This window comes from Eretmochelys imbricata, chromosome 3, assembly GCF_965152235.1.
Source record: "Eretmochelys imbricata isolate rEreImb1 chromosome 3, rEreImb1.hap1, whole genome shotgun sequence".
Classification (NCBI taxonomy): domain Eukaryota; kingdom Metazoa; phylum Chordata; order Testudines; family Cheloniidae; genus Eretmochelys; species Eretmochelys imbricata.
Window position 1 is genome coordinate 69,649,165 of NC_135574.1, and position 25,945 is coordinate 69,675,109.

The 25,945-nt window shown below is 42.1% G+C and overlaps 1 protein-coding gene across 6 annotated transcripts in view; it reads right to left on the bottom strand.

Moving 5' to 3' along the window:
- Positions 1 to 2,472: 2,472 nt before the first annotated feature.
- The window catches only part of BACH2 (BACH transcriptional regulator 2), a 271,810-nt gene continuing 248,337 nt past the window's right edge, over positions 2,473 to 25,945 (bottom strand). For 5 of the 6 annotated variants that reach the window (XM_077812822.1, XM_077812823.1, XM_077812824.1 and 2 more), the window contains 3 exons: positions 16,689 to 16,895; positions 9,172 to 9,529; positions 2,473 to 2,927 (listed from right to left, as the gene is read on the bottom strand). In XM_077812822.1, coding sequence (XP_077668948.1) covers positions 2,791 to 2,927; positions 9,172 to 9,529; positions 16,689 to 16,895 — 702 coding nt within the window. In that variant the 3' untranslated portion in view covers positions 2,473 to 2,790. Of the gene's footprint in view, positions 9,530 to 16,688; positions 16,896 to 25,945 lie in introns of all 6 variants that reach the window. The other variant, XM_077812821.1, reaches the window with a different exon arrangement.

Below are 25,945 nucleotides of genomic sequence, written 5' to 3' on the forward strand. Positions count from 1 at the left end.
ACACACCGCCAAGTTTTATGACATCACATGTAGCAACGTAGCCTGACTGCTGCTGTGGGCCGACAACCTGCTTCAAAACTCAAGATTTCACTCGTATATACCAAGCAGCAGCTGCTTTGTGTGTGCAGTTACTGCAGAAATGGCATTGTCTCCTTGGAGAATATTTGGGAGGCACAACTTGTTGTTTAGGCCTGTAGTGTTTATCTCTGTAAGATGCAAGCTCTATACTTTCAAAGGAGTGGTGAGACCGAAGACGTTTGCAAGGAAACCTTAGTTAGATATGAAGGTTTTCTGAAGGATTCTTTTACATTTCACTCCCTGGGGCCCACCAGCCAGTGAATAAAAGATGAAAGCAGCACACCAGGACTTTGTAGCACCGTCCTCCAGGTTGAACAAAGAGAGATCTAAATCCACGCTGCTACTCAGCAACCTGGGCTAAGGTGAAGCTCACATTCTTTTAGGGATTAATTGCCACTCTGACATTGTCTCCCTCATTGCCAACACCCTCACTGCAAAACAATACACAAAATCAAATTGGCTGATTGCTTTTTAATGTGAAGCTTATGCATTCTTCTTCAGTTTGCTAAATGAGAGGTCCCAAAACATCTGCCCGGGATCATAAAGATCGCATTCTTTTGTTCATTCCATCAGTTCCTATATGGGCTGTAAAAAAGAAAAAAAACGTGGCCTCACTGTTTGATAGGAAATAGCTGCTTTGGATAATTAGATTTCTAATATGTGCATGACCCAGGACAATCGCACTTCCAACCCATGTACCTTAAAAATAAGGCACCCTCTCCCAAACTATCCATATCAGTCCCCGCTCACGTGCTCATCAACTCCTCCAATTCATTATTCAACGACACACTCTCATCTCTTGCCTTTGTTATCAATGCTCCATTTGTTCCAGTGAAGAATCACATTTTTAAGCAAGCTAGGTGGTTGGTATGTCAGTCTCCCTAATCATGCAACACCTTTGTGGCTCTGACAGCTGCACAGAAATAGTAGTAAAAAGCACAAAAAAAAAAAAAAAAGAATAAAAAAGAAAAAAAAGCACTGAGTGTAAAAAGCGTTAGGCTGCTCACTGAGCTTGCATAGTGCTTTTATCCTAGTTTTAATTACTTCCATCCATACTCCTCAAGGATGTATGCCTCAGTTACACACTGTTTGGTTAAGCTATTGCTTGGGTTTTTTTTGTTTTTGTTTTGTTTTTTAAACTGAAAAATGAAACCAAAAATCCCAGCCATTAAAGAAGCAGCCATGACCTCTTACGGACGGATAAACAAAGCTTGACTACAGACCGGGAGTAGAGTCTGTGCTGTATGGAGATATAAATGATGAAGTATCTTCTGACAAACTTGAAAGGAAAGGGGCCTTTGCTGATGTATATGCCAGCTTTTCCAGGAAGATTCTGGAGTGTAGCATCACCGCTCTTTTTTTCTAAAGGACACTGCTGGTTTAAACACCACAGGCCAGGTTTACTACTGTAGAAGCAAAAGGGTGTAAGTTACATCTCCAGGGACAACAGCACTGGCAGAGGCATTTATCCTCAAAGCCGGGCAGTCTGTGGTATACTTTTTTGTCTATAAAAAGACAAAAGCTTTATAGGAGCTCTCCCCCGATGGAGCCTTCCTGGGCAGTGCGCTGCATTAGTGTGCATCTCCCAGCAGGCCTGGCAAGGTCACGCCCACTTTGGCCCTGATTCAGCAAAGCACTGAGCAAGCTCTTAAGTCAAACTGAATCAAGGCCTTTGTGGGTTGTGCTGGCCAGCTCCTGGCCTCCAGCTGGACTTGGGATTGCAGGCAGCTCACATTGCTGTCTCCTTCTTCCTGGCAATCTTAATGTGATGGGGGGCTTGCAGCTTAAGAGACTTTAAAAAACCGCAGTAAACTTGTCTGAGTTACCACCACCTTTAACATTATTAAAACAATATAACGTACTTTCTTTTGTTTACGCTCTTTATTTTTTGCATTCCTCTCAGCTTGAACAATGCTAACACGTCAGCCAGTCTCATTTCCAGATTTCCATTCATTCGTGGAATGCTGCAATGTTTGGGTTGCAAATGCTGCAAGGATTTTTGTTTGCTTGTTTGTTCTGGGTTGGAATTTTTGCTTTGTTTTGTATTTCCATAGAAACAATTCTATTTTCTCTTAGGTTTTGTTAAAAAATACAGTGGTTACTTAAGTGATGTTGAGAACGAAGGATGAGCAGAATTAGCTTGAATCAGTATTATGGGGATATAGTTATGTGAGTTACTCTGTGCACTCAGTCATACAGCAACACACCTCTGGTAGTCATGCAATGGACCTGCCAGGAGCACAGATAACCAGTCGTGCTGTACTGGGCCTACATAGGTGGAGGTTGTCATGTGGTCAAGGATTCACCACGTTTCATATATCCTCCAGAAATTAAACCATTACTCTTGCATTAATAAATAGGACATTAATTTCAGAGGCAAGAAAAGTTGATATATCATACATAATGATATGTCTTTATTTCATCAACAGAAATGGTGTCTAGACAAAATTCAGTTAACACTAGCAATTCAAATGAATGGAAAGTTTTTTTTTTGCGCACAATACTGTATTTACAATGAGTAAATGAAGTTTTAAATTCATTAGTTCATAACAATGCTTTTTTTTCCAAAAAGGTAAAAATTCTTAGTAACAGAGAATAAGCATCAACAGCCATCTCGTTTATACAATAAAAATCACAAGAAACCACAGTCACCTAGAAAAAAATAAAGACAAGCTTAAGAACTAGTACAATAAAATGATGCATTGAATTAAGTTACATTAATCGCATAGAATCTGTGTAAAAAGTAGAAAAACACCTGATGTAACCTGTTACAGTCATTGACCAGTTATGAGAGGTACAGAGGATTATACAGGTAGATATGTGTGAAAACTGTCCATATACTGTTTGACCTGTGGAGGAAGAGAAGAGAGGTTGCACCCCCTTGCATACACGGATAAAACCCTGTTTTGAATATGGCCTCTGAAATCTGTAAGGCATATATTAGAGGTGCACTTGTATCCAACTGGTTCTGGAACAAACTCTTAGGGCAATTCCACTCTTGAAATCAGAAGGTGATGCTTGAAATTAATAGCAAACAACAAGCATCAAAGATCACCAAAGTGTTTAGTATAATTTCTGCTAGTCTGAAGGATCCAGATACTTTCGGCCAGAGCATGAGTAGCTGGTACAGTATCTACACACATACAATTCTCTCGGTTATAGTACAAATGCAGGGTAACATTGTCTCAGGAAAATGCGGTGTTCTAAGTATGATGGGTCCAAGAGAGAACAACAATCCAGATAATGAAATTGCTCCCCCATCACACCATAAACTTTAGGATTGTTGGGTTGGCCCTGTTATAGAGATGGGCCCAGGTGTGAAGCCTAGGCCTTGAGTTCAGATTCTGGACTCTCCCAAAAGTCTGTGGATCCAAGCATCCTCCTGTTTGATTTTGGAGCCATCTCCAGTTCTAAGAAGCGGATGAAATCAAATACTGACAATTCTGTCATATCTACTTTTTCAGAGTCAGTTATTTTCTGTATGCCCCTAATCAGCCCAAAGGGACAGTTTCTGCATTGCATGTGTGTTTTTTAATCATGTGGGTGGATTACACCTACATGAATGCCTATTTCATATAAAGTTAACAAAACTGGAATAAGAATGGGATTTACTCAACTGTTATTTTTCCTATTGTTTGATTTGGCTAATTATTATGTCACAGTTTTAAAAAGCGTTTTAAGGATTCCTCACTGCCAAAAAAGGGGATTTTATTTGCCCAATGGCAGCATTATATGTGTATTACAGTAAAAAATTTGATATAAATACTACCTATCTTGGTGGAGTGTAGGAAAATACTGTACACTTTGTCATTGTAAGTAATGCCATTATATCTTTCATACTAAAGAGAATAATTTATTATTCTACAATCCACCAACAATAGATTTTTTTATATAAAGACACTTTTTGAATGCACATGTATATACACATCTATTGTATTCTGCAGCATCAACTCTGATGCCTGAGTCATGAAATATTCCAAACAGTATTATAAATCTACATATATGTATTATAAACAGGTGAACAGACACACTCGAACTGTAACTACATATATAACTAAGTTTTGGATTGCCTTGGCAGAGACAAACTACAATACAACTTTGATGGGTAGAGAAAAAACACATTATATGTTGTAGGAGGCAACAGAATATAAATTCTTTGTGTTATTTTTATCTAAAGTAAGGTATAACTAGAAACATTAAGACATGCCATACTCAGCAGATCCTCTTGGCTACATCATCAACTCCATTGCTCTTACTGAAGCTAAACCTTCCCTAGACAGAACCTAAAAGATTTAAAACATTTAAAATGATGAAAATGTAGACAATGGAACCTGCTAACAAATCACCACAAAACATATTTCAAATTGGCAGGAGATGAAAAGATTGCTCCTCATTTAAATCAAGGTAATCAGCTTAACTGTGGAGGATTTGAAGTAGATTAGAATACAAGCTTCTGTAGGCTTGACTAATATTCCCTATGTTTTATGGTAAAACACACTACAGTTCTGTTCTCTAATCCCAGACTTATTTCTATTTTAACATGAACAGCAATGGAATATATGACACCAGTGAGGAAGTGATCTAACTTCTGGAATTAGAGTGTTTCGTCATGTTTTCCTTAAAGGGTCAAATTTTCTCTTCTAGGATTATGCCAACTCCAGCATACAGGTTTGTTGTTTTCTTTCATTGGCAATCATAAGGTTAAATGTTAAAAATCTAACTATACAAATATGTATTTCTATTTAAGCTTTTTAAAATAAAGACTCGACAAAGTGTTGAAGTTAGGATTAACAACCATACTATCAGCATTAATAACTTCTCTGGCAGCCAGTTATTCTGTTTGACAAAGTTCCTTTTACCTAGTTCCCACTCTCCCTTTTAAAGAGAGGCAGCAGTTGGCATACTAATCACTGTGGTTTGCCTTTGCAACACAACGTTTTTTTACTTCCTTGGGGGGGAAAAATACAAGGATTAGATCCAAAAATATAGTGCATCTTATAAGCAGCATATATCCTTAGAAAGACATAATAAATTACACATACAATATATAAAATAATAGTTTTATACTGCAGCATCAAACTCTGACGCCTGAGTCATCATATGTTAGGAAGTCTGTGATATAAATACTGCGATGTCCTGATAACATGGCTGACTTTTTTTCACCGCTACCTCTTTGTTCCAGAATCAGCTTTTAATGAACTTTAATTACTTCCAAGGCACCTCCAGATAACGCAGAGAAACAAATACATTATATAATGTAGTATTCATTTGACACAAGTATAATAAGCCTAAATGAAATGAGGTTTTCTGGCAATACAAGTATAGCAAAGGTAAATAAAAAGGAGAACTAGATGTAGACTGGACAAAGCTAGATGCTCAAGAATTCACACTCATGCTATATTGGTGCAGCATTCAACATGACAACCCTAGCACAAAATTTCAAAGCACTACATTAGAGACCAGAAACTGCAGCTTTCTTCATGAATAACTGCATGACCCTTATTTTAAAAGATGCATTTTTGTTGGCTAAACCCCTTCATTTGCTAAATATTGTAGTTAACTTCTTTTAAAAATTGCATTTTTTGGTCAACTGTTTTAATATCTCACCACAGATTGTTTATTTCGACTCGTGTCCAGTTCTGAAGCTAATTCTCCCAGATGTTTCCCTTTAAAGTTAACCCAGTAACAGTTTTGAGAGCCACATGGTTCAGAAGAGCAAAAACATATGTGTGTAAATATATAGGTCAAGGAAGCAATGACAAATCAGTCACTTCTAACGGCAAAGAATGAAATCAAACATCACGAAAAGCTTGAAAAGAGAGAGAGAGAGAGAGAGAGAGAGAGACACACACACACACACACACTTATTTGAGCAGTGGTTTTAAATATCAGTTCCCATGAAAAAGAAAACCAGGAGGCCCAGCACCAGAGTGAGCCGGGTCGATCCCAAGAGCTGCAGCACACGTTCTGTGGTGGCTTTGTTTGTTTGTTTTTAACAGTTGGAATGAGGTCAAGAGTACCAGTTGCACATGAGTCGTTAGCAGGGTAAATCTTCATGCCAGGAAGCTAATTCAAACTTTGTATCTATCTATCTATATAGGAGGTCACTTAAAAAAAAAAGGCAACAGAAAGTCTTTAAAATACTGTCAGTTGACCAAAAAAATAGCTCTTACGCTAGAATGTGATTCACATTTAGTTTTAAACTCTAGCTTTCACTATGGTCTCACAGAAACAAGACAACTCTGCAAAACACAGAGCTGCTCTGCAATGTCAATGAATTCAAAGGAAAATCAAATTCCTCAGAAAGCTTCTAGATCAGTTTCCTGCACAACATGGCTGGAGGGGTGGGAAGTGTTCCAAATATATTTAGATCTCTATATTTTAGAAGAAAGGATGACGTCCCCCCTTCTTCAACTGTGTGAATTAGGAATTTGTGGCATTTGGATATCTCTGAACATTTAAAGATAAGGATTTTGCACAGAAACGGTTAATACTTAAACATAAATTATGATTTTTTTTTAAAAAAATCACATATCCTACATTATATACTAATTTCTTTGTACATGCAGAAAAAAAACATTTTTCAACAAACATGGCACATGCTATATGCATTTCCTCCTCCGTAGCTAGGCTACCGTCGTTTGGGAGAAGAGAGCAGAAGCAAGACTGGCAAGTCCGTGATGGCCCATGAGCACAATCTCAAAACACAAAAATAGAGGAGAGAGGGAGCTGATTCCTCCTCCAGGAAAAGATGCTGATTTACTGAGTGCCTCAAAAAAGCACCAGGACACACCCGTAGTGTAAACATTAGCACAATAGAACCTACTGTCACTTAGTGCTTGTGAAAAGCTGCTTTTTCAAACAGGTGTGCCCAGCTGGTCAATTTTGCAGCAAGAGTGAACAATGTCAACTGTAGAGCATGGGTGGTGTTGTCCAGGATAAAGCCTCAGTACTAGCCACACACCCTGGCGCAGATAGGGCAAAGAATCACAAAATAAAATTCAATACACTTATCAGAATACTAATACTACTACTACTAATTAATAATAAAACGGTCATGAGAACTTTTTGTCTATGCCGTACATCGATGTCATGCTCGGAAAGCTGCTGCCCCACGCTATCATAACATAATTCATTCATTACCTGTTTCACCGGATCACTTGAGATACAAATTCAATACAGTTACAACTAAGCCAATTCTCTGAGCAGTCTCCTGTGAGACAGCGCTGTTTTAGAAGCTGACTTGTGCTGATGACAACGCTGTAGAGTAAGAGGATTCTATAACACAACACTTCAAAGGGTAAGCAACCAAATCAGGTAATGTTTTGCTCCTTAGGGGACACAGCGTTCACTTGACTTCTGTAAGCAAACATCTGCAAGTCTCAGTAATGGGCCTGATCTTGCAATTCTTTCCTACATGACTAGTCAGATAGATTTCAATAGGCCTGATTCTGATCTCACACCCGTGAGAATCAAGAGTAAGTCTCCTGAAGTAAATGGAGTAACAACTGGGTAAAACTGGTGGGAGATCAAAATCAGGGCCAATGGGACTATACCAGTGGTTCTGAACCTGCGGCCTGCTTGTGGCCCACTCAGCACACGGCTGCAACCCATGTGACATCCTCAGGTCCATACAGGTAGTATATATATTGTGTGGATGTGGGCCACAAAACACACAAGAGAGCTGCACATGTGGCCCACAATGGTAAGTAGGTTGAGAGCCACTAGACTATATGTATGAGTAGTGACTACTTGCCTGGTAAGGGGTGCAGATTCGGGGTCTGATCCAAAACCCACTGAAATTGATGCGTGTGTTTCCATTTATTTCGATGGGCTTTGAGGACCTTGGACCCCAATTTAGGAACATATGCTTGACTGATCCGCTTTTTATATTTTATTAAAGAGCAAAATACAGCCTACCATATAGTCCAAAAGCATCATTAACAGCGTTTAAATTTTGTTTGGGAAAGAAAAAGAATATAAAAATATTCAAGCAGATTTTCTTTTACACATTATCTGGTGAATTCAGTATTTGGCAAGATTGTTCTTCCTACATAATCATCTCCTGAGTGTTTTTTCTATTAGCTAAAACTTTATAATTTTCTTTCAACTATAAAGTAAAGAATACAGTATACTCAAGTTATACTGAAGTCACAACTTCATTATGAAAAGAGGTTTGACCAGAAACTCAGTGCAAGTGGCAAAGTTGACCATTACTGTACAGTATCTGCAAGAAAATAAAATAAATCCACATTGCTCAAACGGCACAAAATGGCTGTGCCAAAAACAAAAACCTGGCTATAATAAAAATCTCAGATAAGCTTCCAATATTAAAATTTTATAAATAAGTACAAACTGAATGATATTGCTGAACTGTGAACCAAGAAAAAAAAAACCAAACAAATCATGTAACAAGTTACCAAACTAGTTCTAGCATTAAAGACAAAAAAGGAATGTTGGAACTTGTTTATACAATATAAATGAAAGTTTCCAGTTGTAGGATGAGAAAAATTGAGGCATGCAGGGACTTTTGCATATGGATATATATATTTTATATATATATTATATATAATATGTACAGTTTCGCTATAAAACTTTGATGTGTAAAGAAGCTGTCTTCAATGAAAAATTGAACATTCAGAGGAAATTCCTGAGTTAGGGTTTTGTGACATGGGTCACCGAGAAAAAAGCTGCAGTGGGGTCCTCAGAGGTGTTATGTCCATCCCTGTTAAGATTGAAATTAACATACAAAAACAGACAGTGTTGCCACTGTTTAATTCCCTGCCTGAGCAAGGGATAGCACCATTGTGAAGATAACTCCTGCTTGTAGAGAGGAGGGAATACTTAAAAACAGTATTGCTGCTAAGACCACTGTAGTGTGCACCAAATACGTTCTTCTAGACAACAAATGAATGCTGCCACTGGCTGACTGAAGAACACCTGACCAGGTGTAATGTAAGGTTACAAGTCACTAGGTGTAATCTTTCCTAGGCTGCTCATCTGTTGTACATTTATCAGTCATTTCCTGACAGAAGTCTACTGTCACTGTTTGGCTACTCTGTTCTAGAGGAAGCTCTCTTTCTGAGTAAGTACCTTGGGCAGCTCCATCAAGCCCTCTTTCAGCTGTACAATTTTCTGAGACATTGTTAGGTAGCCAGTGAGCTCCTATTTGCACAGAGTCTTGCTCTGAGCAGCACTGCATGCCTTCCCCAACACACTGGGATGTCACTAGGTTTTGCTCTACTCCAGCTGGTGAAGGGTTGATATTGGTGGCTGTTGGTAGATCCATAGGCCTGAGAACAGGGCAATATCGGTGCAGGGCTTGGATCTGTTCAGGGCTCTGCATATCCCTACACACTTCTTGGGAAAGACATGAGAAGTTATCTAACAATTCTCCCATGCATGCTTTCAGCTGGTTCCTTTCAGACAGTAATTTCTCTTTCTCACACACCTGAAAGAGAAAGAAGGCATCTTAGCTTCACAAAAGGCCACTGACTGCAGTTAAGGCTCTATTCCAGTTTTACATGCTGCTTTATCCACTGTGTAAAATTACAGACAACATTCTGATTTTGTATGGCACAGAATAAGTCACATACACATGCAATACTTCGTCCTCCACCTGCTCTGCATGGACTTGTTAATTGCATGCTACTATCTGCAAGATGTTTGGTTTGAAGAGAATAAAGCCACTAATTCTTGGAAGGCTGTTTTCCTCAGTCATACTGTGGTCACAGGACACACACTTTTGGAAGATGACTACTTTCTATGAGAGAAATCCACTAGCTGCATAAAGTCAGAGAAATTGGGTTCTAAGCAGATGGAATGAGGAAGGGCTGGGGAAGTAAAATTTACCCTAAAACCCAAGATCAGTCCGTGGGACAACTGTGCATTCCCTCTGTGGTTTACATTCCAGCCTACAAATAACTACACCCTTCTGCACGAGTTGGACAGGTTGTTGGGACCACAGGCTCTAATGGAAAAGTGATCCCGTGGTCCCTGACAGAGCCTGCTCCTTTTGCGGGCTTCTGTTCCTGCCTGTGTGCAGCTGGCATGTGTGACTTCCATGGAGATTGTAGCAAACGGGGTACGCTGTGCTCTCTCAGGCAAATCTTTTAAGTGAGCCTTATGTGATGCAGAAGATCTCATGCTGCCCTCATGCACCACGAGTGAATTTCATTATACGTGAATTAGATGAGCAATTCTTCTACATTAGCCATTAGGAACTAGTGAACTGTGGTCACACTTGACCTCTGCATTATTTATCTAAGATCCCTCCACTTAGGATCTTATATTGGCACCCATCACTATCGTACCAGTATGTGTCCCACAAGTAAACACACCAGTGAGATCTCTCTCCTTTCCCTGCTGGCAAGGACATGCTTACAGGTTTGCTTTGTTTTTTTAATTAACATAGAAAAATATTAAGGTATAAGCAAGAATAAGGATAGCTGGGTTTTATAATTTGCTCTGAGTGCAGCAAAGTTAATGGTCATGGTTCTTTTGTTTGGCAGCAAGTTCTAGAGGCTCAGGTGAAAGCTGTCTCCTGTCCTCATAAGTCTCTTCTCATTAGACAATAGTTTCATCATTCCAGCGGAACAAAGCTCTTCTGGGTGGCTGTAGCCAGGGCTAGAGACACAATTTCAAGTAGCCAGGACCAGTTCACGCAGAGCTGTGAAAATCAGGACAAAGATCTGGGACTGAACTCTGTGTTCAGTAGAGAGAGTGGCGAATCAGGGTGATACATTTCTGACAATTTGTATTGCTGAGTAGGCAGACTGCGTACGCATACACATACACACTCTAAAGGAGACCACAGGGTTTATCTGAATTAAAAATACTGTCAAAAATACAAAAAGCTGCTAAAATGTAAAGAAAAGGCCTGAAATTACAAAGTTGAAAAAAAAGCAGATTCAGTCCAGAAGGGAGCATTATGATCATCTAATCTGACCGCCTCCATTAAACAAGGTGTTGCATTTCACCCAGTAATTCATGCTATATATTGAAGATGCTCTTGATCGTTTAAAAAAAGTGCATGTATGAAAGTTAGCTGCAAGACGACAATGGGCATCAATTTGTTATGTCAGCTTCAGACCCATTATCGGAATAAGAGTTACCTTTTCCATAACTGGTGTTCTTCGAGATGTGTTGCTCATGTCTATTCCACAGCAGGTGTGTGTACTGGTGCCGAAAGTTTTTCCCCTAGCAGTACCCGTAGGGGGGAGCACCCCCCAGCGACCCCTGGAGTGGTGCCTGCCTGGCGTGGTATAAGGGGAGCTGCACGCTCCCCCCACCCTCAGTTCCTTCTTGAGAGACAACTCCGACAGAGGGGAAAGAGGGCAGGATGTGGAATAGACATGAGCAACACATCTCGAAGAACACCAGCTACGGAAAAGGTAACTGTCTTTTCTTTGAGTGATTGCTCATATGTATTCCACAATTGGTGATTACAAGCTATATCTGTTGGAGGTGGGTAGGAGTTCACAAGTTCCCAGGATGGAGGATAGCCCTGCCGAAGCCGGCATCATCCCTGGTTTGGGGGACGATCGCATAGTGCGAGGTGAACGTGTGAACTGAAGACCATGTGGTGGCCCTACAAATGTCCTGGATAGGGATGTGGGCCATGAAGGCAGCCGATGAGGCCTGCGCCCAAGTGGAATGTGCCCTCACAATGGGTGGCGGGGGGACACCCACCAGCTCATAACAGGAACGGATTCATAATGTGATCCAATTGGAAAGCCGTTGAGTGGAAATCGGCTGGCCCCTTGCGCGCTCAGCTGAGGCGATGAACAGTTGCGAGGACTTTCTGAATGGCCTGGTCTGCTTGAGGTAGAAAGTCAGAGCCCGCCACACATCAAGCGTGTGGAGACTGTGTTCCTCACTGGACGCGTGAGGCTTGGGGCAGAGGACTGGTAGAAAAATGTCCTGACCCATGTGGTAGGTGGAGGCCACCTTCGGGAAGAACGCCGGATGTGGGTGGAACTGGACCTTGTCTTTATGAAAGACTGTTCCCCACATGGGCCCTCCGACGCATCGGACACCAGCTCCAACAACAGGGCCCTGTCCCTGAATGAGACCCCTTGGAGCATGTTGTTTGGGGCGGACCACCAGCGTAGGGAGGTGATCACAGAGTCCAGCACAGTGAGGAGCTTGCCCATCCTGTCCGTGGCCTGGGAGAACTTTGAGGTGAACCAGAGCTGGAGGGGCCTCATCCTGAGTCTGGCGTGACAGACCATGTACATGCACACTGACATGTGACCCAAGAGTTGTAGGCAAACCCTGGCTGTTGTCACCAGGAACCCTGCGACGGAGTCAATGAGACTTTCAGGATCTTGAATCTGTCTGCCAGGAGAGAGGCCCTGGCTGACACTGCATCCAGGAGCGCCCTGATAAACTCTATGTGTTGGACTGGGACTAATGGGACTTGGTGTTTTTTACCAACAGGCCCAAGGCGGTGCACGTGGACAGGAGGAGCGCCACGTGATCCCTCACATGCGACCAGGAGGTGGCTCTTGACAAGCCAATCGTCCAGATAGGGAAATATCTGGACCCCCCGCCATCTGAGGTAGGCCGTTACCACCGACATGCATTTTGTAAACACCCTGGGGGCAGTGGACAGACCAAACGGGAGGAATTGTAATGATTCTGTCCCACCATGAAACAGAGGAAGTGCCTGTGTCCCTCAAATATGTGGATGTGGAAGTATGCATCTTGTAGATCGAGGGCAGCATACCAGTCCCCAGGATCCAGGGAGGGGATGTTGGAGGCCAGGGAGACCATGCAGAACTTGAGCTTCACCATGTACTGGTTCAGACCTCAGAGGTCCAGGATGGGCCTGAGCCCCCCTTTGGCCTTTGGGATAAGGAAATAACGGGAGTAATACCCCTTGCCCATGAACTTCTTGGGCACCACCTCTATCGCTCCCAGACCTAGGAGCCACCCCCCCTCCTTCTCGAGCAGAGCTTCATGCGAGGGGTCCCCCAAGGGGGACTGGGGTGGGGGGTGGTTAGGAAGTAAACTGGAGGGTGTAACCCTGGGAGATGGTGTTGAGGACCCATCAGTCCGAGGTTAGCCATGACCATTCTGGGAGGAAAGCACACAATCAGTTGGAGAAGGGAAGCCTTATTGGGGGTGGATCCCTGATGAGGACTGGTGCAGTGCCCCCAAGCGTCCTGTCAAAAACGCCTTTTCCCCGCCTGCTTGCCCTTGGAGGACCCATGCTGGCGGGGGCAGGCCGAGACTGCCTGTGAGGGTGTCTCTTGTAGTCCTGCTGCTTCTTCGGGAGGGCAGCCTGGGCGGGAGTCTGCTGCGGCTTGAACTTAGGTTTTGCTGTAGCCGGGACATAGAGGCTCAGAGTCTGGAGGGTCATGTGAGAGTCTTTCATGCCCTGCAGCCTTGTATCTGTTTCCTCCGCAAACAGAGCTTTCCTTTTGAATGGGAGATCCTGTGGTGGGGATCGAGGATTGCCTGACATGGGCCTAGCCTCTGTCCCAGACTTCTCTCAGTGCCGCTGCGAAGAGAGAGTCTTCCTGGCCCTCTTGGCATGCCCCGTGGACAGGGAGCGGTGCCAACAGGTCGATGGCACTGGAGGGTCGCCATGTACCGACTGGTTCGGAGCAGCGCTGGATAACGATTCGGAGAGGTGTCCCGGGGTCAGGGTCAGCTCCAACTCCATCAGGATGGCCCAGAGCCTAATGTCCCTTTCTCTTTTGGTCCAAGGCTTTAATGACTTGCAAATCTTGCACCTTTCGCTGACATGGGTTTCTCCAAAGCAGCGCAGTCTGTGTGCGGGTCACTGCTTGGCACAGAACGCTACAAGAGTGGCACGACTTAAACCGCAGGGCGCTGGGCATGTCCCGGCCCAGGCTCACTGACTAACTAAACTAACTAAACAGCTAACTACAGGTACTAACACTGAACGAACGAACGAACAGACGGTTCTGGAGATGAGCTACAGCAAAGCTGGAGCAGAGCAGTTCCGACGCACCCTCACTGGTGGCAAGAAGGAGCTGAGGGTTGGGGCAGCGCGCGGATCCCCTTACACCACGCCAGGCAGGCACCACTCCAGGAGTCAATCACCCCCTAATGGTACTGCTAGGGGAGACACTTCTGGCACCAGTGCACGTGGTGAGTATGCACACCTATTGTGGAAAACACATGAGCAATCACTCGAAGAAGAACATATCAAACTGGAATTCAAACTGGAACAGGTACAGAGAAGGGCTACTAGGATGATCTGTGGAATGGAAAACCTGTCCGATGAAAGGAGACTCAAGGAGCTTGGCTTGTTTAGCCTAACCAAAAGAAGGTTGAGGGGAAATATGATTGCTCTCTATAAATATATCAGAGGCATAAACACCAGAGGGAGAGGAATTACTTAAGCTCAGTACCAATGTGGACACAAGAACAAATGGCCATCAGGAAGTTTAGGCTTGAAATTAGATGAAGGTTTCTAACCATCAGAGGAGTGAAGTTCCGGAATAGCCTTCCAAGGGAAGCAGAGGGGGCAAAAGACCTATCTGGCGTCAAGATTAAACTCGATAAATTTATGGAGGAGATGGTATGATGGAATAACATGATTTTGGCAATTAACTGATCTTTAACTATTCATGGTAAATAGGCCCAGTGGCCTGTGATGGGATGTTAGATGGGGTGGGATCTGAGTTACTACAGAGAATTCTTTCCTGGGTATCTGACTGGTGAATCTTGCCCACATGCTCAGGGTTCAGCTGATCGCCATATTTGGGGTCAGGAAGGAATTTTCCTCCAGGACAGATTGGAAGAGGCACTGGGGGTTTTTCGCCTTCCTTTGTAGCATGGGGCACGGGTCACCTGCTGGAGGATGCTTTGCACCTTGAAGTCTTTAAACCATGATTTGAGGACTTCAATAGCTCAGACATAGGTGAGAGGTTTATCACAGGAATGGGTGGATGAGATTCTGTGGCCTGCATTTTGCAGGTCAGACTAGATGATCATAATGGTCCCTTCTGACTTTAATGCCTATGAGTCTATATCGTTTCCACACAGCTATGAGAATGGGAAAGAGACAAAGAGAACAGTTTACATGAAAAAACACCACCTGCCAAAATATTGATAAATCCACCAAGAAAACAAAAATAAACAGATGCCCAAGTGTATCTTGAGATGAATAAATCATGTAAGAAAATGTATATTATGTGTGTGCAGACAAGGCAGAATGTAAGTGGATGGATGGATGGGTCTGTGAGAAGCATGTAATGTCATGAGCAGGGAATAGCATTTCACACATTGCCCATCCTTAGATCACCAGTGTAAAGGAGGTTGCTGAGGTCTGCGAAATAAGGATAATGAAAAAAATTCCATCCTTAATAAAAAATAAAGCACTCCAGGTGATATTATATACATGAAAAAATGGAGACTTACTGGTCACCTTGGGGTACACAGTGTGACAAATTAATTTCAAATAAAGGCCTTGAGTCTTTAAGTCAATGGGAGTTTTGCTATTGGTTTTCTTATACAAAAATTAGTATGTGATCCTGAAATTGAACACTGTCTTACAATGTGTATATGCAAAAGGGCAGAGTTAAGGTTGCATGAGCTACCTTAATTTTGGCATTTCCTAACCTTTGTACTTCATTTTCTTCTTTTAATGTATTCTGTATGGCAAAAAATGTCATGGAATGTGTTATGGAAAAAGGTAGCAGTGTTAGAACAGAGGATGTTTTCTGAAGTTATCTTTGAGGCCAGTGCTATTGCGACCAAAAGACAAGGCTTTCTGATCAGGTCATAGCCATGAAATGAAACTCTGGCAATGAGTTTGGGACTACATTACTTTGGTTTCAGAGATTTTTCTAGTGTTATTGCTGGGTAGCTCTCATTTCTTTGGATATTTAGATTCTTTGTCTCGAGGCTTTTTCGGTTTCTTTTCTATATTTTCAGTCTACTTGCTAGATTAAGTTATTGAAAATAATGTGTGGTGAGCTGAAACATTCAGAAAAAAACCAACCACCCTGCACTAAACGCAAGAAAATAATCTCAACATGGAGATTATTTCATACACCTGAGTGCTACACTCCATCATAGTAATAATAATCATGGTCTACAAATACTTGGCATGTTTGAAGTATTTTAAAGACATCGTCCTGTTACTACCCAATTGTGTGAGGCAGAAAGATTAAGTGACTTGTACAAGGCCACATAGAGGGTTGGTTTGAGGCAGTGAGACTGGTATTTTGGATTTCCAGTCCAGTGCTTGACACTCTAAATCAAGTATCACTGAAAAATTAGTTTGTGTACTGAAATTAAATAAAATTAAGAACATATTCCTCCCTGCCATTATGCACAGCATTGTCTTGAGATTATCATAAGGTATTTTGATTGACATAACTAGTGACATATACATGCAAGCATGAATCTGGGTGAAGTGTAATTGCTTTGATTCAAAACCAAAACAATAACAAAAAACCCCACTCAGCTACCTGCCTTTGTGAAATAAAAGTAAGTTGGTTATTGAGATTTACCTCATTGAACTTAAATTAACTAAAAACTGCACTGGAATTGTTTTGAATATTTGTCCATCATTCAGCCGACAGCCCTATTATCAGATTTAATTGAGGCAACAACAAGTAACTCACCAATTTGCGGATTTCACATTCTAAGTTCTGGATACAGTCCAGTTTTCTTTTGCGGCAGCGCTGAGCTGCAATCCGGTTCTTACTGCGCCGGCGAACATCATGGATGAACTCTAACTGTTCTGAGGTTAACTTGTGCATCTTTATCATCATCTGGAAATCATTCCGTGGAAGATCTGTGATTTGATCTACAGGAAAAGGAAGCTTCACCTAAAACAAAAACAACCAATAAAGTTACAATTTGCTTGGTTAATACAGTAGGAACAATGCTGTAAAAGTCACTTAATTGTTTTTCCCCAAACAAATGGGGCAGCAAAAGTTTCATAATCTCTTTGGTAACAAACACCCCATCAAAGCCAACAAACCAACCAACCCACCCATCCACCAAAGCTTACTGCTGCCATGTGATTGATTCTGTGGGGGAAATAAATTATTTGGGCCAGATTCTCAACTGTTGTAAACCCATGTAGTTCCACTGAAATCAACAATGCTTTTCTGATTTACACCTGCTAAAAATCTGGCCCTATGAAACTAGTACTTCAAAAGAATTCTCATAGAATCTCTTACACAAACATGGAGCCTAATCCTCTCAAGTGGGAAATGTGTTATGGGAGCAGTTAATTGCTACTGATTTCAATGGGGGTAGAGGATGCCAAACTCCACACAGGATCAGATCCAATTTTGCAGTGGGAGTTTTATCTGCAAATGAACTATGGGACTAAGTCCCAGACGAGCTGCCACGTTAAAAATGCAACCTGAAAACATCAATGGGATCACAAAGTTATATATAACAGCAGCTAGGATTGGTTTTACAAGCAGTCCAAATTAACAGTGCACCATGTCATTTGGAAGGGTCAGAGTAACTGAAAACAATCCTTATTCTTTCTTTACTAAAATATGTAAAAAAAAGACATTTACTAATATTCCATTTAAAAAAAGTATGACAAACTCACATTTACTAGAAAAAAAATCTAAAACCTCATTTATTGAAATTGAAACATTTATTCTAAGCTCTTGTACTTCTGCTCTGATGTCATAGCTGAATGCAAACACATCAGTCATCTCTTGATTTCGGAAATTCTAACCCTTTCTCCCACAGTTCTCGCAAAAAGAAAAAATAAAACAAAAAAACACAACCCCAAACACACAACAAGACGGGATGGATCACTTGATAATTACATGTTCTGTTCATTACCTCTGAAGCACTTGGCATTGGTCACTGTCGGAAGAGAGGATACTGGGCTAGATGGACCTTGGTCTGACCCAGTATGGCTGTTCTTATGTTCTAATGCAAGTTAAAGCTGTAAACACAGTCTTTGAGACAGCTAATATGTCTGTGCAAACCGAAATGTTGCTGGATGAATTAAACAAAATCAATTTCTGGCATAAAAACTGTTTCACAAATTGTGTGAACAAATGAGAGTTGTGTGCAAAAAGACCAAACAACTGTAAACTGGAGCCTTACTTCCCTTTTAGTGAGACAAGGTGGGTGAGGTAATATCTTTGATTGGACCAACTTCTGTGGGTGAGAAAGACAAGCTTTCAAGCTACACATGTCAAGCTACACATGTCAGGACCTGAAGAAGAACTCTGTTAGCTCAAAAGCTTCTCTTTCTTTCTCACTAACAGAAGTTGGTCCAATCAAAGATATTACCTCACCCACCTTCTCTCTCTCTAATATTCTGGGACCTACAAGGCTATGCTGTCTTTTTAGTGTCGTATCTACATGGACCAAAAGATGGCAGTAAACATTTAATTTCTACTGTGATTATACAGTTCAACTCCTATTTAAAGAAGCAGACTATACAGTATTTAATAATTGGCTACCAGAGAAAATACATTTAGTTTCTCTAGCCAACCAAAAGATTCTGGTGAAAAGGCTCCTCTGATATTCAAACATGCAATTACTACCCTCAACCAGTGCCCTTTAAGTATATAGAGATAAAGAGATTAAGTGCACAGATAACTCTAAAATGAAAACACCTTTTTCAGGTTTGTTTACATCCAATAGTTTGCTAGGGACACACACATAACAAAACATACTTTGACATTCTTGATAATTTAATCTCTTCACGTCGGCAAACATGCCAGCAATTTCGTCACTTCTTTATTGTTGCCTTGCATTTCCATGCACTCTAATGTCATTGCTTCATTTTTCACTCAGCCCCAGCCACGTGAAACTTGGCACAAGCACCTACTGTATCCTTTCACACAGGTTTCATGGAATGAATTTTTCCCCCTGTCCCTGTGAAACTATGGCTCAGAAACTGCTTAATATTGTAACAGATCACACTGCAGATCAGTTTAATGGAAGAAGAAATACTAAGCCGGTGCTGCCACGGAAAACAATACTAAGCGTATATACACAGAGATTGACCTTAGACATGGTGATGTGGACTACCTTGTTTGCAAATGACTACCTACTGATATGAAGAATGTTTGATTTCCCTTTCATACCCTTTGGACAGTAAACATAAACTTAGTGTCATTTGGTTTGCTCTTAAGCCTCAGCCAGTGCCTGGAAAACAAAACAAAAAAACCTGTCTGTGCATTCCTTTGGAAGACACCACAGTTTAACCAGTAAAAATAAGGCTTTTACATTCAAGTTTTGACACCAAGAGCGAAAACAAGTTTTAATTGTTTTGCTCAAAAAGTTGTTGAAATGCAGGCAAATTTCCTGTCTGCACATAATGTCACAGGGAAAAGTTCATGTGGCAATACATTGGAATCTACTTGTAAACTCCAGCGAGAAGCAGGGCAAGGAGACAGGAAAATAAAGAGAAAGATTCAGAAATGATGTGGGTTGAATGTGCAAACCTGGACGTACTGGGCCCAACTTTGCTCTCCATCAGGAAAACTAGAGTGATTCCATTGACTTCAACATGCAGAGTCACATGAGATTAAAAAAAGTAAAAGGAAGACAGTGGGAGAACATCAGTTTCATCCTCCTTCACTTTACACATTATTTTTAATGTAATGCCACTTTCTTCACCTTTAAATGGTGAAACTATTTCTCAGCTAAAAAAAGGCTTCTGGGGAGTGGCTGCTGTGGGTAACTATTCTATAGTGTAGTTATACAAAGCTAGTGATATTTTATGCTGATTGTGGGCCAGATTCTCAACTGATATAAACTGCAATGGAGCTATGTGGATTTCCACAAGTTGAGGATCTGGTCATGTCTCTAGCAATCTCTCAAAGGTGAGTAGCCTGCTGTATAAAACAAAACAGAGCTGCTTCTGAAAGAAAAAGGAAACTTTTCTGAACTCGGCCTTTCAGAGAGTAAGGAATTTTCTAGCCCCAGTTTGGGATATTTCAAGTCAGAAACATCCACAGAAGCCCCATTCTCTCAGCGAGTTATTACAGCAGAAGCTATACCGCTGGAGAAGGGAGCTATATAAGTAACTATCTATACAATTACTTCTGCTGGATTTTTACATCACAGCAGAGGCCCTGTTCTTCACCAAAGATACCTCATAAATACTGCAGCCTACATCACTAAACATACCAACCCATTCTGCTATCGCTGCAATTCGTATCTCCCCTAAATTATGGATGATACATTCACAGGAAAGATGGCCAAACAATGCTTGTGAAAACTAAACTCTGCCTATGATTTTGGGGACTTTTTCCTTCATCATTACCACGACGATGTCAGTGTAAATGTCATTACATCGAATGGCTAAGCAATTTAGTAGTGACCTAGATAGACAAGGACAGCCATTGACTCAGCAAGTGAAAGGCGCATACATAACCAATTAATTCTTTCAAGCTTCACTAGCTAATGCCAGCTTGGACAGTGTGCCATTTACTACTGCACTGCTCATGTACTGTACTAATAATTGCTTTTCTTCTGAATAAATGGACAGAATCAAGCACAGTACAATCCACATGAGAGACGTGAACATCTTTAGCTTTTCACTTTTTATTTCTAATTGAATTTTCACAGCATCTTACTTGGGCTGCCAAATCTCTTTAACAAAATACTAGAAAGGTGGCTGAACCTCCTTGGCCCTAGCAGCAACATTAAAACAATTGAAGGAGCCCACAGGGAAAGGTGTGTAATAAAGCAGGGACCCCTAGACATGGACAGCACCTTTAAACACAGGCCCAAAAAATCTTGCTCTTTTGGTATTTGCTTTGTTTGCACAACAACGTAAAAATTGCTACCGCGTTCCTTTTAAATGGAGAGCAGCAGCATAGTGACAGCCTGTGGTACTTAAATAGCTTGGCCCTGACACAGCTTGCAGCTCCTGGTGAGGGCATCTAAAGCAGGGACTGGCAACCTTTGGGACGCAGCCCATCAGGGAAAGCCACTGGCGGGCCAGGATGGTTTGTTTACCTGCCGCATCCGCTCCCACTGGCCGTGGTTTGCCATCCCAGGCCAATGGGGGCTGCGGGAAGTGGCATGGGCCACTGAGGGATGTGCTGGCCGCCACTTCCTAAGGCCCCCATTGGCCTGGAACGGTGAACTGTGGCCAGTGGGAGCTGCGATTGGCCATTGCAGGTAAACAAACCATCCCAGCCCGCTAGTGTCCTGGGCTGCCTGACGGGCCGCGTGCCAAAGGTTGCCAATCCCTGATCTAAAGTATGGATTGTATCCTAGGAGTGACTTTTTGTGGGGAGTGAGAATTGTTTGTTATACCCTGAGCATACAATCACTGCTGTTATTTCTGATACTGTTTTCCTAAAATGCATTTAGAGGGGAATTTTCAAAAGCGCTCTACATTGGCCCAACTCGACTGCCACTGAAGTCATACTGTTGACCCCCAGTGGGAGCAGCGTCAGGTCAACAATGGGGCTTTTGAAAACCCTGCCTCCCCTGCACAAACACTGTGATTTGTGAGTGTACACTGTGGTGAAACAGAAACTGCTTTTTCTGACCATAATCTCCCCTCCTCACCCAGTGGAAAACCCATGAGAAGCCAAAGCCTAAAGAACAAAGAACAAAAACCATCTCTGCAAGGGGCCTTCTAGCCTATGGCAAACAAACCTAACAAGATGAAAGCCAAGACATCTGTGGGATAATCATGCATAACAGAGTTTTGGAAGGGACTGCTCACTCTGTCTTGCCCTTCAGTATACTCTTCTCCCCCCACCAGCGACAGTCCTTCTCCCACCTGGATCCTGCCAGTCACTATCACCCATCCACAGTTCCTCTATAGACAACAGTTTTCACTCGTCTGCCATTCCTCCCTCCCTCTGCAGCCAGTCTTTCCACCATTCACTATGTGGGTGCTACTTCAGTGGACTAGTGAAGCTGATCAGCTCCTAGTCAGCACTGCTGCTCAGGACATGTGACCATCAGACTGGATACAAGGGTGACAACTCTCCAGAAATCACAGATTACTATTGCATTTATTAATAGGGACTCAGTACCGGGTTGTCTGGGCTGACCTTACATGGCACAGACTGGAATCCATTAACACTCCCAAACATAGGAGCAAATATATTTCTCCCCTCTCAAACTGCTGATTCCCTTCAAAAACTTTAATATTTAGTTTTTGGTCACCAGAGGAGCAGAGAACCGTTTCATCTGTCACTTGACATGAAGGCTTCTGGACTCTCATTGAAGAGAATTTGCCTTTAACATCTTCAATTGTACCAGCACTGCTTTTGTGAAAATTTCCTTTGAAATGTGAGTCCCTAAATCCAAGTGGGAAATTCTTAAATATAAATGAAAGACATATTGAATAGGATTCCTTAGATATTAATAGTTCTTGGAAAACAGCCTCCTAACTCCTTCTGCCCTTGTTTATTCTTTTCAGGAAAACTGTATCTCAGTGACCTGATTTTAGATTTTATTTTTACCTAATGCAGAAGAATCTGGTGCAACAAATACATAGATTTCATTACAAATGATGTTTAGAGACAGGTTGCACCCATATTGTTTTATAACAGCAAAAGGATATTTAGGAATATACATTTTACGAAAGCAAAGTACCATTGGGGAGAAGGTTTGTTCTGGACGGTCTTATTTTTTTGCTGTTTTAAGCAAGACTGTTGGAAATTGGTCATGAAGCAAAAACAGCTGTATTCTTGTCAGTGGTATTACATTCCAATAATTGACTTTAAGTACTCTCCAGAGGCTGAGAGAAACGAGTGAAGAGAAGGATTTGTATGAAATTGGCCATTATATTAAACAATATGCCAATTCCATAAAATCCAGCCCAAAGGACTCTGGTGCAGATAGTTTCTCCTTCTTGCTCCTATAACTGTACTGCATTGTAACAGGGATATTTCTGCTTGCACCTGCTATTTTATCTCTCAAAGGTAATGGAAGACAAAAATCTCAGTAATCCCATCATACCCACATGATTCTTTCCTAAGGAAGAAAACATACAACACAGAGGCATTCCCCTCCCACCACCACCACCACCACCTATTTTCTGAATTAACTGATTTGAGTACATGTGCTTTTGCATGGCCCACAATCCCCAAGAGAGCAGTCACTGAAGTCTGGGCACTGATGACATGTTGGGACCCAAATCAAGAATGACCGGTTTAAAATCCAAATGACATTAGATACTTTGTCTGATAACTGAGGGTCAGAGTCCATCAGCCATACTTACCCTGAGCAGTCCCATTGCAATCAATGGGATTACTCAAGGAGCAAGGTACTGCTCAGTGTGAATGAGGATGCAGAATATGGCCCTTTAGGTAGTAGGGATTAATTATACTCACTCGACTATTTCATCAGCTACACTTTAAAATACAAACAAGTAACCCATGAATAATTTTATCTCATGATGCATGGAGACTGAGGAACTACAGACCAGCCTGCAAAGTAATAAAGATGGCAAGGGGCAAAAATCACATTTTCAAGGCTGGCGAAAGCTCCAATTAAAAGTCTATAAAGAGGCAGCTGACAGCAGTGGTTACATTTTCAGAACATTACACATGCTGCCCACTGATCTGATTGGCAGAGTTGCTAAAACTAGGCATAATGATTTGAAAATGCACCCCACATTCCCAGGTATTTTACATTGTTTGATGCCTTTACCAGAAGCTAATTTCCAGGGATATGGATATTATAGAGTTTCTTGAGATGTCTATATAATAAAACTCTTCTTAAATGAGATTACATTGTATTTCTATCAGATGTTCTGTTGAATGGCCTTCCCAAATTCTCTTTTCAATCTAAGATCTGAACTGAGACTTAGTGCTCACAGAGTCTCATTTCCTGTTACCTTGGATTGTTTATCTGGGTTCAGAGATCAATACCACACCATGGAGTATTAATTTACTCCCACTAGCAATACTTTTCATCAATACATCTCAAAGTGTCCTGCAAAAGTGGACAAGCACGAGCATAATTCCTGTCTTGTACATGAGGCACAAAGAGTTGACTTGCCCAGCATTACATAGAAAGTCAATGGCAGAATCAGAAACAGAAGTCAAGCATCTTAATGCCCAGCCCTGTGCTCAGTCCACTAGACCACAACTCGTAGCCAGGGGCATTCTGAAGCCAGTTTCAGTACTCCATCTGTCTGTTTCTCCCATGAATGTCTTCCTCCTTTTGTCCTCGCCACCCTGTATGCATACAAAGCTCTCTCTAAGACGATCCACAAGACCCCCCCCCCATCCTCCTCATTCAACTCCTTCAGACCCAGTTCTGCTGCAGCATCTACACACAGCAACAAAGACAGCTAATGAGTCATTTAAAACAAACAAAAATCCCAACCTCCCATTCTCTTTACTACACCATGCTATGCATTTGCCCTCACCAAGTAAAGGAATGATTTTGTGCTATTGCTGTATTCCCTCCTCCACCTTCTCCCTGCTGTCTTGTTCTCCCCTTGTAAATGTGACATCTAATATAGGGCTTGTGACATGGCCATGCAGGGGCATGAGGCCTCACCCACTCCTATGTGGCTGCTTTAGAACCTGGATCTCAGATCTGGGTCCAGTTCAATGCTCTGGATATCCCACCCCACAGGAAGCAAAGGGGAAAGAGGAGGAGGAACACTGTCTCCACTACAACACACCTCTGCTCCCATCACAGACGTGGGAAATAAGATGTACACTTTCAAAACTACTTCACTGCCACAAATTGTGACTCCTGGGTCAGTCACGATGCCTCCTGGGTCTGTTCGTGGTGGGCACTCTGGTATAGACCACCAGACCAGAAGGATGAGGTAGACAAGGCTTTCTTCGGACAACTAACAGAATTTTCTAGATCACAGGCCCAAGTTCTCATCAGGGATTTCAATCACCTTGATATCTGCTGGGAGAACAATAGAGCAGTGCACAGACAATCCAGCAAGTTTTTGGAGAGTGTTGGGGACAACTTCCTGGTGCAAGTGCTGGAGGAACCAACTAGGGGCCATGCTCTTCTTGACCTGCTGCTCACAAAAAGAGAAGAATTGATAGAGGAAGTAGAAGTGGGTGGCAACCTAGGCAGCAGTGACTATGAGATGGTCAAGTTCAGGATCCTGACAAAAGGAAGAAAGGAGAGCAGCAGAAACTGCTGGACTTCAGAACTTTCTGGACTTCAGAAAAGCAGACTCTGACTCCCTCAGGGAACCGATGGGTAGGATCCTCTGGGTGGCTACTATGAGGGGGAAAGGAATCCAGGAGAGCTGGGTCTATTTTAAAGACGTCTTTTTGAGGGCGCAGGAATAACCATCCCAATGTGCAGAAAGAATAGCAAATATGGCAGGTGACCAGCTTGGCTTAACAGAGAAATCTTTGGTGAGCTTAAACACAAAAAAGAAGTTTATAAGAAGTGGAAACTTGGACAGATGACTAGGGAGGAGTATAAAAATATTGCTCGAGTATGTGGGGTAATCAGGCAGGCCAAAGCACAATTGGAGTTGCAGCTAGCAAGGGATGTGAAGGGTAACAAGAAGGGTTTCTACAGGTATGTTAGCAACAAGAAGGAGGTCAGGGAAAGTGTGGGACCCTTACTAAATGGGGGAGGCAACCCAGTGACAGATGATGTGGAAAAAGCTGAAGTACTCAATGCTTTTTTTGCCACAGAAAAGGTCAGCTCCCACATTGCTGCATTGGGCAACACAGTATGGGGAGGAGGTGAGCAGCCCTCAGTGCTGAAAGAACAGGTTAAGGACTATTTAGAAAAGCTGGACATGCACAAGTCCATGGGGCTGCATCTAATGCATCCAAGGGCGATGAGGGAGTTGGCGGATGGGATTGCAGAACCATTGGCCATTATCTTTGAAAACTCATGGCGATCGGGGGAGGTCCCGGCCGACCGGAAAAAGGCAAATATAGTGCCCATCTTTAAAAATGGAAAAAAGGAG